Source organism: Oncorhynchus gorbuscha, linkage group LG08 (genome assembly GCF_021184085.1).
Source record: "Oncorhynchus gorbuscha isolate QuinsamMale2020 ecotype Even-year linkage group LG08, OgorEven_v1.0, whole genome shotgun sequence".
In the NCBI taxonomy this organism is placed as follows: Eukaryota; Metazoa; Chordata; class Actinopteri; order Salmoniformes; family Salmonidae; genus Oncorhynchus; species Oncorhynchus gorbuscha.
Window position 1 is genome coordinate 25,728,825 of NC_060180.1, and position 13,435 is coordinate 25,742,259.

General features: G+C 44.7%; 1 protein-coding gene across 1 annotated transcript in view; it reads left to right on the forward strand.

The window, feature by feature from the left end:
* The window catches only part of LOC124041401 (adhesion G protein-coupled receptor A3-like), a 209,797-nt gene that overhangs the window by 76,391 nt on the left and 119,971 nt on the right, over nt 1-13,435 (forward strand). The window contains exon 10 of the mRNA XM_046358926.1: nt 709-906. Coding sequence (XP_046214882.1) covers nt 709-906 — 198 coding nt within the window. The remainder of the gene's footprint in view (nt 1-708; nt 907-13,435) is intronic.

A 13,435-nucleotide genomic window follows, 5' to 3' on the forward strand; every position in this document is an offset into this window, starting at 1 on the left:
ACAGATAAATTTGGTACCTTCAGGCTTTTGGAAATTGCTCCCAGGGATGAACCAGACTTGTGGAGTTCTAAAAAAAATAATTCTGAGGTCTTGGCTGATTTCTTTTGATTTTCCCATGATGTCAAGCAAAGAGGCACTGAGTTTGAAGTTGGGCCTTGAAATACATCCACATGTACACCTCCAATTGACACACAATGATGTCAATAAGCCTATCAGAAGCTTCTAAAGCCATGACATCATTTTCTGGAATTTTCCAATTTTCTATGTGAAATAATCTGTCTGTAAACAATTGTTGGAAAAATGACTTGTGTCATGCACACAGTAGATGTCCTAATCGACTTGCCAAAACTATATTTAGTTAACAAGAAGTTTGTGGAGTGGTTGAAAGACTAGTTTTAATGACTCCAACCTAAGTGTATGTAATCTTCCAACTTCAACTGTATAATTCTGGCCCGTGATGGCAAAAATGTATTCTAATGTGGCCCTCCATGGAAAATAATTGTCCAGGCCTGCTGTACTTCATCATCCTTTTAGTCTCGCAGCTCAGCATGATCAGCAAATTTGTTTTGTTTTTCATCAACATCTTTTTATCGATTCAGTGCAGAATGACACTTCAGAATGACACTGTTAAGGGTCAGCCATTTATGTTCAGACCAGGAAGATAAACTCACTTACTCCCATTCTTCCTATCGCTCTGACTCCATCCAGGTGTCCCCAAACATAGCCATGGAGGCCTTTCTGATCAGGCCGTCTAACTTCCAGGGTCTTTCGTGTATGGCAGTACAGAGAGCCCCCCTGCCACCCTTCTCTGGTCAGAGGAACCAGGATGCCATCGGGGACACGCTGCTCAACTTCAAATGTCACACGGTCAACGGCAACGGCTCCCCCTCCAGCCAACTCAGCAAGGTACAGTACATAGAAATAGAATGACTTGAAAATTAAGCACACATTGAAGGATGAACTTCCTGCTTTTACTCCGTGGTTAATGGGTACAACATACATTCAATATGGCTGCCGGTCCTCCTGTTACAGAACGTTGACTTGAATGAGAATCTCTCTTCTAGGAATGACATTTCTACGATACCATAAGAGTTAATCAGAGATTGGACATTTAATTCTGTCCTAAAATTCTCTCTGTCTTTTTTTTAATTTTTTAGATAATGCAGCTTGTTATGGTCAAGATTCAAATGCACCCACTTTGGTGTAAGAATAATAGGGCGGTGCTCCTGCCTGGCAGACTTGTTGTTGTCTATTACTCTCCAAAAGTTGACATCCTGTTTTGGTGCAGTGGCATGCTGTAGATCAGCCTGTGATAGGTTGCACTGTAAAGGGGGAAGGGTCAGGATTGGTCGGGTAGTTCTGGAGTCAGTGTATGTAGGCCACTCTCCTGTGATTGATACTGTGGCCTTGTGTCCCTGTCACACTAAATCACTGTTACTCCATCATATCTCCTGCTGGCCCATCCCAAATGACAGATGCCACGTCAGCTACACTTTACAATCTACATATGCAGACAGGGAAAAACACTCCTCTGGCATTGAAGTGGCATTGTTTTGCAATGTTTCACTAGGTAGTTATGCACATCAGCTACTGTGTGCATGTACGCGTGCTTGTGCTGGTGTGTGTGCACGTTTACTTTCGTGTCTGTGTGTTTCAGCATGATTGTTGACTGTGTCCTCTTATGATTAGCTAATACTATCTACTGTGCTCAGCTATTATTTAGCCTGGTTGCCATGCCCAGTGCAGCTTTTCAGCGATCTCAGATGGACGAGCCATGGGGGAGAAAGGCAAGGCACTCCTTTGATGACTAAGCCGTCCCTTTGTGATGACCAATGACAGAGGTCGATGAGCATGACTAGGCTTATCGAAGTGAGCCAATTCCAAACCAAACCTGTGTGGCTTGATAGACAGGGAGCAATTGTCATTGAGAAAGTGAGCTCTCAATGGGAATGTGACATTGTGAGCGGCACTCAGAGTCGCAGCGGGCCACTTAGGGTTGGGATGGAAATGCTGCCAGCCTTCTCTCTATCTGAGCCCTATCTCTCACTCACTCACTCGCTCTCTCTCTCTCTCAGCCCTATCTCTCTCTCTCTCTCTCGTTGTCCTTGTCCTTGCTCTCTCTGCTCTCCTCTGCTCTCCTCTGCTCTCCTCTGCTCTCCTCTGGGAGTACAACCCTACGACGTGACACTGCATATGCAAAGGCCCCTCCTATAACTGCCGATCTCACACTGCCTCGCAGACCCTTCCTCGCTGTAACGGGCGCCCTGGTAGCCCCTCACATCCACTGTTTAGAGGGTGCTTTTCCAGCCCAGTAATCAGCCTCGATTGCCACTTTTCATGTAGGCATCTGTTAGGATTTGTGCATAGGAATGTCAATTACGGGATTAGAATTAGAATCCTGGAGAAATCGGTTTACTGTTATTGGTTTTACTGTTATACACTTGTGGATAACAATGACAGTCACACCAGCAATAACTGAAATGTGCTTTTGCTTCACGACAATATTTAGCTATTGCTCCATGACAATTGTCTGTGGCTCTCACCAAATGACTGCTGGACAGCTGGCTATCCTGATGTAGTGAACAGTTTTGTTGGGATTCCCCCGCTTTGAATTCCAATATGGTGGGTACTGGCACATGCCCCTAGGCAAGGCTTCTACCATTGGGGGGGGGCTATTCAACTCCTGCCTGCAGTGCCTCCCGGTGGCTGGAGGTGTAGGTGCAGGGCTGCCGTAGGGCTCAGTGGTTCCCTTTGTCCATGTTTCACCCGCAGACCGAAATAAATGAAAGATGCAAAGCGGAAGCCTGACTCCACCGCTCGTCACTTTGACTGTGAAGACTGCGTGTGTGCTCAGTTTTGGTTTAGAGAGCAAATCCATTCCGGCCACACACACACTCACGCACACACACACAAACACACATACACAAACACACACACTAATCTTCCACTCACACTCTCACTAGAACTGACATGCAGCATCCCTCAGGAGGGGAGGATACTTCCACAAATATCGCCGCTCCCGTCTCTTCTTTCCCCAGGATGGAACACTGCATGTTTGGGGGAATTTCTCACCTCCTCTCTGTGCTGCTGTTAGTTCAGTGTATTCTGTGCGACTGATGATCTTTACCAGTGTTCACACTGCTGGTATTTAAGCCGTAGTGCTGTTTTAGCCCCCACTCACAGACTATCTGATCTCTATCTCTCTGGCTGTGTCTCATGCCTGCTTGTGCTGTGCTAGGTTAAACTGAGCTACTTGCACAGAACATATGGTCACGCTGTGCCCACACACAGCCAAACGTGTGGCATTGCGCACATACACACACCCACACACACACAGACACACACACACACAAACACACACACACACACAAACACACACACACACTTACATGAGCAACCACGATCACATGCATGTACGCACACACACACACACATGTACGCACGCACACACACACACACACACACACACACACACACACACACACACACACACACACACACACACACACACACACACACACACACACACACACACACACACACACACACACACACACACACACACACACACACACACACCACACAATAGATGCCAGACCTCAGCCACCAGCTCCATCCAACACATATGTTTTTAAATGTCTGGCTGGTAGCTAATTGGATGGGATAACAGTGAAATAGAAGGAATCTGGTTTGTGGATTTCCTCAAAAGAATTTCACTGAACGACCACACACTCTCCCTCAACAGTGCCAAGCTGCACAGTCACTTCAAACAAAATGTATAATAACAGAATATCAGGGGCATCATAGAGTCTGCCAGTATACTACTGTATAATTTAGTTTAATTTAACACATTTTGCATGCCTATTAATAAAGATTAGTTCTAGAGAGGAGAAGCGCTCTCATGGGTGTGAAATACAGCTAATGATGCCTTTGATAAGATCACCTGAGTTTAACTCTACTCTACGTCGTCCACATTATCACCTACTTATCATCCAAGCAGATTCTCTTCCAGTACCATCTGGTAAACATTATTAATCTCATCTGATGTAATTGCCCAGAGCCTTTTTCATTAATTTATTTTTATTTTTACGTCGTCTTAAAGTTAAGCCCAAAAATATTTTTAGGTTTAAAGTCTGACAATTAGCCATCTTTGCTGAAATTTAGCACCTAGTCGCACACTCGTGCGTAAAATAACAGTTTTGAATAATGGGACACTGCAATTAAACAACAAAACAGTTAAGGGGTTTGAGTGAGTATAGCTACAGTGTAAAAACTTACTTATCGACACATTTTGTTATTTCTCTCTTGAAATGGTATCAAAATGGGAAAACTCGTCAAAGGTAAGCAATGTCCCAAAAGATTTCTGTTAAGTATTAGTTTGCCTTGCATTTTCTTAGTGTTTCATTTAAATGAAATCATTAAAAGAGTGTTTTTAGGCACTGTGAGGGTGTGGTTAAGAGGGTGTGATTAAAAACACCTGCTCGAGTCACAGTCGTGTCTTAAAAGCTAACTGAATAGCTAAGACCACAGGGGGTGCCAGTGATACCCTTCAGTAGAGGTATCGGCCAGTTAGGACAATATTTACCAGTCACTTCTCTCCCCCTTGCTCATTAAGCCATAATTAATTAGAGAAGGCCTGTGGCTGAGCTAGTGGGATATGCTAACCTCTCTGTTTAGATGCATTCCTGCTCCATAGAGCTTTAGTGCTTTTTAATTATGCTGCTGTTAGCTGTTAGCCACTAAAAAGTCACCATGCAGGTTGGGGCTGCTGCTACCTCATCTGGGGAACGGTTAGTGCTGGAAATACACAACCACAGGCAGGAAGACACAACCACGAAATATCTCATGCAACAAAGATGCTCAGAGACAAATTTAACTGACACAGCCTACTTTTTGAACACAGATGCAGTAATTCCCTGATAGTGATTGATAATATAATAATGCAATCCATTCAACATGTGCGTTTATCCAACGCGACTTGTGAGTGCTTACATTTAAGCATGTGACCCAGTGGAAATTGAACTCCCAACCCTGGTATTGTTCGTGGCACGCTCTTAGCAACTGAGCCAAACAGGACCACACAGCTGTTATGAATTCCACGTGTCTAAATATACTCTCAATCATGCTATCATAATGTAGATACAGACTAGGAGTGCTGTTGAGAGTTCTGTGCACAAACCAATGGAGGAATTAAGCCATTTAAGTGGGTATCGACAGAGTGAAGGCTATTCATTAGCACATTGACCTGGATTCTTTTAGACGAGGGGAAGCACAGAGAGGAAATCATGCAAATTCTCCCGCCCGATTCATACCCAAATTACTCAAGGTTAATCGTATGTGTGCCGAATGCCATGTATATGACATTAACTTCCATCCATTATTTTCATGGGTTTCATTGCAGATACTTTGTGTGTGTGTGTGTGTGTGTGTGTGTGTGTGTGTGTGTGTGTGTGTGTGTGTGTGTGTGTGTGTGTGTGTGTGTGTGTGTGTGTGTGTGTGTGTGTGTGTGTGTGTGTGTGTGTGTGTGTGTGTGTGTGTGTGTGTGTGTGTGTGTGTGTGTGTGTGTGTGTGTGTGTGTGTGTGTGTGTGTGTGTGTGTCTGTCTGTGTGTGTGTGTGTGCCTGTGACCATACATATGATGGCATTTGTGTTCTGTTCTATTACTGCAAAAGCATACAACAACAAAATGTTCCCCTCTAAGCATTGAATTTTTTCAGGAGTAGGTCTCTAAAAACAAATATGCCTGTGATGCTGCAGTGAGATGTGCTGAATGCTAAACACCATGGAAACCCCTGCTACTCCTCCTAGTAAGAAGAGGTAGGGAGAAGGAGGAAGGGAAGGTGGGAGGGAAGGAGGAGAGTGAAGCAAAAAGAGAACTGGAATTTAGGAAGAATGAGAAAGAGGGAGAGACAGGGAAACGCGACAGATTAAGAGAAGGGATTGAAAATTGAGAAGCAGACAGGTAAAGAGACAGACGGATATAGAAAGAGAGGGAGACGGAGGGACCAAAAGGCCTCCTGCGGCGATGAGGGCCTGGGATAAAAATTAACATATATTTTTTAAATACAATATAAATATAGGACAAATCACAACGAGAGACACAACACTACATACTTCAACAGAACACAACACTACTTCAATAGAGAAAGAGAGATTGAGAAAGATAAATAGTTCCATCGACGGATAGAGATAGCCAGTCACCGAGCATTTGGGGAGATCTGTCCATTTCCGCTGAACAGCTGAACAGGGGACAGAGGAAATTTGGTTCTCTTTGTGCCTTTGGAGCCTAGTCGCTCTAGCTGACTGGGCTTTGTGCAGCAGAATAGCCCTGGCTGTCCTTTGTCACGCCTGCTTCCCTGAGAGGGTCGGATATGTACGCACGCACGCACACACGTACGCATGCACACACACACACACACACATACACACACACACCGCACACACACACAGACGCACACATCCTCCATTCCCATCTTGCTCTGCCGCAGTACAGCATTCACACTGTTTCATTAAGTGCCTCTGTTGCATTACCACGCTCATGTGCTGTACTGGACTGCTGGCTGTACAATGCTGTATTGTGAAGCTGGCTCCTCCTTATCTGTTTGCTGCTGGCTGTCCTATGCTATGCAGACAGAGCGTTATTTTGCTGCATAATGATTTATATTAAACGTTGGACTCAACGCAATATAGTTGTTGTTTGCCCCTGACAACTTTTCTTTGTGAATACCGTGCTTCAACATTTCTTATAGCAAGGCATGCTTTCATTGTAGATTGAATTCCTTGAAATCCCCCTCTGCTTATAGAGGGTGGGTCGAGGTGAGGGCATTATCAGCGCGACACATTGCTGATTCATAGATATGTGACGTACAGGGATTGTTGATGCCCCCGGCTGGCATTCAGTCATAGATTGTTAACTTTGATGAAGAAACCTCAACCTTTTATTTTAGAGGCTAGGAAATACAGTGTGCTTCCAATTCGTTGTGTTATTAGGTCATGTCAACTTAGTCCCGAGTTAAGACTTTCCTCACTTGAAGCAACGGCATGCCGTTTATCATCATAAGCCCTCTCTTTGTACTTATTTGACCTGTCAACTTGGTAATAGTCACGCATACAGTCATTTAGCATTGGCATTATTTCATTGGTAACCAATGGTAAACCGCCACATGTTGTGATTCTGTCTCTCTCCCCCGCTCTTTCACATTGTTTCTCTGTCTATCTGTCTCTTCCCTATAGCGCTAAAAGCACCAATGTAGACCGATTGGCCGAGGGCTCCATCCCCTGTTCTAGTTCATCTGTGCTGTCCGGCTTTATTTTTCACCTTTTTGCTTCTGACCTACAAATCACAGCTCCATTGACCCAGTCCTTACAGCCTCCTTTAAACAGGGAGCAGCTGGGGAGCTGGTTTGTCTGTCTCTTTTACTTTCTGTCTATGTCTTTCTCCCTCCCTCTACTACCCCCTCCCTCCCTCCCTCTACTACCTCCCTCCCTCCCTCTACTACCTCCCTCCCTCCCTCTACTACCTCCCTCCCCTCTACTACACCTCCCTCCCTCCCTCCCTCTACTACCTCCCTCCCTCCCTCTACTACCTCCCTCCCTCTACTTCCTCCCTCCCTCCCTCTACTACCTCCCTCCCCCCCTCTACTACCTCCCTCCCTCCCTCCATCCTTCCCTGCATGCTATTACAAGCTGCTTTATTCTTTGTACATTCCTTGCCGGGCCATGTGGGGTAATTAAAGCTAAATGAACAAATAATAATATGCTGTAAGGAACAGTCTGGATGAAGGTCACGCAGAGTAGCACAAACATGCAACACACACACGCACACACACACGTGTGTGCAAGAGCATGCATACCCAGAGATGAGCACACAGTCAAACACACACACAGTCGAACGAATGAATTAATGCACAAATGCACATTCTGAATAGAGCAGTCATTTCTTTTGAAATTCCTCCCGAACTCTCATCAGATCCATCAAAGTCTGATCTCAGAAGCATAGCTCCCGGCTTTGGAGTAGCAGCGTTCCCTAAAGTACTAACCCTTATTGCTCTGCAGTGTGTTTGCGTGTGCACCATCTGTGAGCTTTTGCGGTTCCCTCAATGCAAATTCTTAGATTAATTCATTGGAATGTTCCTATCCTGGCTGAGGTTCCACAGGCAGTATAATTACTGTAAAACCTTGTTGAGTTCTCTCTGTGTGTGTGTGTGTGTGTGTGTGTGTGTGTGTGTGTGTGTGTGTGTGTGTGTGTGTGTGTGTGTGTGTGTGTGTGTGTGTGTGTGTGTGTGTGTGTGTGTGTGTGTGTGTGTGTGTGTGTGTGTGTGTGTGTGTGTGTGTGTGTGTGTGTGTGTGTGTGTGTCTGGGTCCATTAAGAATTCCATACATCTCTACCCACTCCCTCCCTCTCCACCCACTCTCTCTCTGTCCACCGTGTAGCAACTGATGATGTAATAAATTGACAATAATGTAATAAATATGCTGAACGCATAACGTAATACCATTTTCTGCATAATGTAACGTTATGAAGTGGGTAAAACAAACCATGAATAAGTGATAGAACTTTAACCAATATTGTATTATTCACTCTTTTTTTATTTTCATGCATATCAGGTGTCATGCTTCAGTAATAGCTCACTACACAACAAACAACATTCCTAGCAGTAATATCAAGACAATTGACCCACCTCCCAATACATACCCACAACCACAATCAGTTAGTCAGTCAGTCAGTCTGTCTATCTGTCTGTGTAAATGAGGGAGAGAGAGAGTGTGTGTGTGTATGCTTGCTACATTTTTTGGGAAAACGAATACTAAAATCTCAACTGATATGGAAAAGTTTTTTTTATAGATATAACCCTGCAAACTAAAATGAGTTGTTAGGACATCCACAGAATGTCACAAAATGGTTGCCTGAAGTGGTAAGGACGTTGTGTCATGGTCTCATGGAGGTGTCTAGTTCCCGGTTAGTTCTGGGGACATCCCCAAATAAATTTTTGGGACATTCATGGGACATTATATCATGGTCCCCTGGAGGTTTTTTGTAGTTCCCGGTTTGACCCGGGGACGTCCCCAAGGATGTTTACGACATTCTTGGAATGTTTTGTCATGGTCCCCTGGAGGTTTTTGTCTAGTACCCGGCTTGTACCGGGGACGTCACCTGATGGTCAACACCCAATGGTCGCAAAAAAAAACGTCATTTCAGTGCAGATGGCACTTTGATAGGTGCAGAGACGTATTATAGGTATGAATGTATATGTGACTTCTTAAATGCGACAGACTTTGTGGCACAGCAGAAAGATCAGCATACCCCAAATCCAGATGTTGTGGGTTCAAATCCCAATTTGGGTTGTATTGAAAAGTCAGTACTAAGTGATCATGTCATATGTGATCATATTGTCATTGATTTAAGATTTGACACTATTTTAGCTAAACGTCGTACCATGTACCTTAAAACATATACCACTTAATTACTTTACTTATAATGGTTTGGCACACCTGGGACCATCAAGTTTTTTAAAAGTTTTTTTTTATTTCACCTTTATTTAACCAGGTAGGCTAGTTGAGAACAAGTTCTCATTTGCAACTGCGACCTGGCCAAAATAAAGACAACACAGAGTTACACATGGAGTAAACAATTAACAAGTCAATAACACAGTAGGAAAAAAAATGGGCAGTCTATATACAATGTGTGCAAAAGGCATGAGGAGGTAGGCGAATAATACAATTTTGCAGATTAACACTGTAGTGATAAATTATCAGATGGTCATGTACAGGTAGAGATATTGGTGTGCAAAAGAGCAGAAAAGTAAATAAATAAAAAAACAGTATAAAAACAGTATGGGGATGAGGTAGGTGAAAATGGGTGGGATATTTACCAATAGACTATGTACAGCTGCAGCGATTGGTTAGCTGCTCGGATAGCTGATGTTTGAAGTTGGTGAGGGAGATAAAAGTCTCCAACTTCAGCGATTTTTGCAGTTCGTTCCAGTCACAGGCAGCAGAGTACTGGAACGAAAGGCGGCTTTAGGGATGATCAGTGAGATACATCTGCTGGAGCGCGTGCTACGGATGGGTGTTGCCATCGTGACCAGTGAGCTGAGATAAGGCGGGGCTTTACCTAGCATGGACTTGTAGATGACCTGGAGCCAGTGGGTCTGGTGACGAATATGTAGTGAGGGCCAGCCGACTAGAGCATACAAGTCGCAGTGGTGGGTGGTATAAGGTGCTTTAGTGACAAAACGGATGGCACTGTGATAGACTGCATCCAGTTTGCTGAGTAGAGTGTTGGAAGCCATTTTGTAGATGACATCGCCGAAGTCGAGGATCGGTAGGTTAGTCAGTTTTACTAGGGTAAGCTTGGCGGCATGAGTGAAGGAGGCTTTGTTGCCTCCTTCAGGAGGCTTTGAGTGACAAAAACCTCCAGGGACCTTGACACAACGTCCCAAGAATGTCCTGAAAAGATCTTTGGGGATCTTCCCTGGACAAACCGGGAACTTGACAAAACCTCCAGGGAACAATGAGACAACTTCCCAGGAACTTCCTAAAAGTGTCCTCAGGGAGGTTTACAGGGTAAACTGGGAACTAGACAAAACATCCGGGGGACCATGACAGAACGTCCTAAGAACGACCTCGGGGATGTCCCTGGGACAAACCGGGAACTAAACAAATCCTCCAGGGGACCATGACACAACGTCCTTACCACTTTAGGCAACCATTTTGTGATGTTCCGGTGACATCCTAATGACTAATATCTGTTTGCAGGGATGTTCCCTTGGGACCATCACCCATGTCCTAATGACTTACAAAGGTCCTGACATAGTCCTCAGTGACGTCCTGGTATCTTACAGAGAACTAGACAAAGGTCCCCCAAAGAACGTTCTCTTTGGACCATCACGCGACGTCTCCTTGACCATCATGAAACATTCCCTTGTGGTCATTGAATATCCCATGGATAACGTTCTATCCGAACCAAATATACACTTTTTCATAATGTTTCCTAATAGACATCAAAATACATTATTTTAACGTTATACTATGGCCAAACAGAGACCTGTACTGAACGTCTTCTTATGGTCCTGAGGTTAACGTCATGTTTTAATGTTCCTAGAGTGGGCTAACGTCTCGACCTTATGGGAACCTCACATAATGTCATTAAGACGTCCCCTGTTTGCTGGGAACCCAGTTGTAGACTGAACTGAACCATACAAGAGAGAGGGTGGAGAAGCAAGAGCCATATCTCTGCCTAAAATATGTCCACATCAAGCAGATCCTCAATTATTAAGCAGGTGAGGTGTTTTTGTATGAAATCCGGAGATACCAGAGGCTTTTTCGATGCCACCAAGGCGTTGTATGGACTCAGTTACCTCGGCCTAAACCCCTTTCGCTCCAAGGTGGTCAAAAGCTGTTGAAGAATGACAAATCAATTCAATGGTATTCCAGGTAGCAAAAGCAACCACTGTTACATGGCCTTTATAAATCTTGCCTTCTGACTCTGTGAACCGCAATGCTCTCTGGCTGATTCTGTCAAATTCACCAAAATACTGCTGCGTGACAACATGTCAGCTTTAGTACTCAGCAACAGTGGCGCTGAAACGGAATCCTTCAAGGTTGACACTGGAATTATTGCATCCACCCTGTTCCCTATTTTTCATTGCTGCAATCCACCACCTCACAGGCTAAAATCTGCTGCAGGGATCCAAAATGATGTACAGAACCGATGGCAAACTCTTCAACCTCAACAGATTCAAGGCCAAGAGCAAAATCACCAGCACTTCCATTGTAGAGCTCCAGTATGCAGATGATAATTCCATCACTGCCCATTTAAGAAGAGGACATTCAGTGCATCCTGGAAGCTTTTGCAAAGGCATGCAAGCTTCTGGGTCTGGCCCTAAACATAAAAAACACCAAAATCCTCCACCAACCACACACTGACAAAAATTCATCAGCCCCAGCTAAACATTTTGACAAAACCACTCTTGAAAACGTGGACCACTTTCCCTCCCTTGGCAGCCTTTTCTCAGTCAACATTGACACTGAAATGCACCACTGCCTAATCTGTGCCAGTGGAGCCTCCTTGAGATCGAGGAAAGGAGTCTATGACGATTGTGACATCCAGGCCATAACTAAAATCTTGGTCTAGTGCTCCCCACCCTACTGTATGGGTTAGAAACATGGATCACATACAGCAGGCACCTTAAAGCCTGGGAGTCGCACTATCAAGGATGTCTCTGCCACATGATGAGGATCAGCTGGGAAGACAGGTGCACCAACAACAGTGTCCTTGAGAAGGCAAACATCAGCAGCATCCCCACCACCAACACCAGCTCTGATGGACTGGCCATGTTGTCAGGATGCCCAACTCTTGCCTCCCAAAACAGGTCCTGTATTCACAACTAAATGCAGATCACCGGGCCCCTGGAGGACAAAATAAGCAGTTAAAGGACAACCTAAAGAATAACCTCAAAAAGTGCCACTTAAATATCTCCAGCTGGGAAGACACTGCAAAAGATAGGTCAACATAGAGGAAAACTGTCCATGAGAGTAGCACGGTACGAAGAAGTTGCCACAGAGGACAAGCAGCAACTTCAAAAGGAGAGACTTTCCATCTAGAAGGCTTACCAACCACCACCACTCACCGCTGCCCACAGTGCACAAAAATATGTGGCTCCCGGAACGGCCTCTTTAGCCATCTGAAGACCCACAATTAGGACCCACCAAGAAGACAATCATGCTCGACACCAAGTGATTGGCAATGATGATTCCACATGTAGCACCCTCTTCCCAAAACCAGCCATTACTCTTTCTAAGGCAGCATTTGGTGAAAAGATGAGACGTACTGTACCTGTAATGAAATTAATCCTGATCCTCCGTATAAGCTTGTTCTGAGAGCTCAGTCTAATCCAGTCTAGCTCCTATGTTTCTCTGAAGATAACCAGACGGACAGACGGACATACAGAAACGAACCGCCTTTCTGATCCAAATCCAAACCTGCATGGGGAGGTAATAATAGCACCTGGACATACATTATTACATGGCTAAATGTATGTGTCATCGAACATCTCATTCCAAAATCATGGGCATTAATATGGAGTTGGTCCTCCGTTTTGCTGCTATTTGCTGCTACTCTTCTGGGAAGGCTTCCCACTAGAAGTTGGAACAATGCTGCGGGGACTTGCTTCCATTCAGCTACAAGAGCGCTGATTTTGGGCGAATAGACCTGGCTCGCAGTCGGCTTTCCAATTCGTCCCAAAGGTGTTCGATGGGGTTGAGGTCAGGACTCTGTGCAGGCAAGTCAAGTTGTTCCTCACTGATTTTGACAAAACATTTCTGTATGGACCTCACTTTGTGCACAGAGGCATTGTCATGCGAAAACAGAAAAGGGCTTTCCCCAAACTGTTGCCACAAAATTGAAAGCACAGAATCGTCACTGGGATGTCATT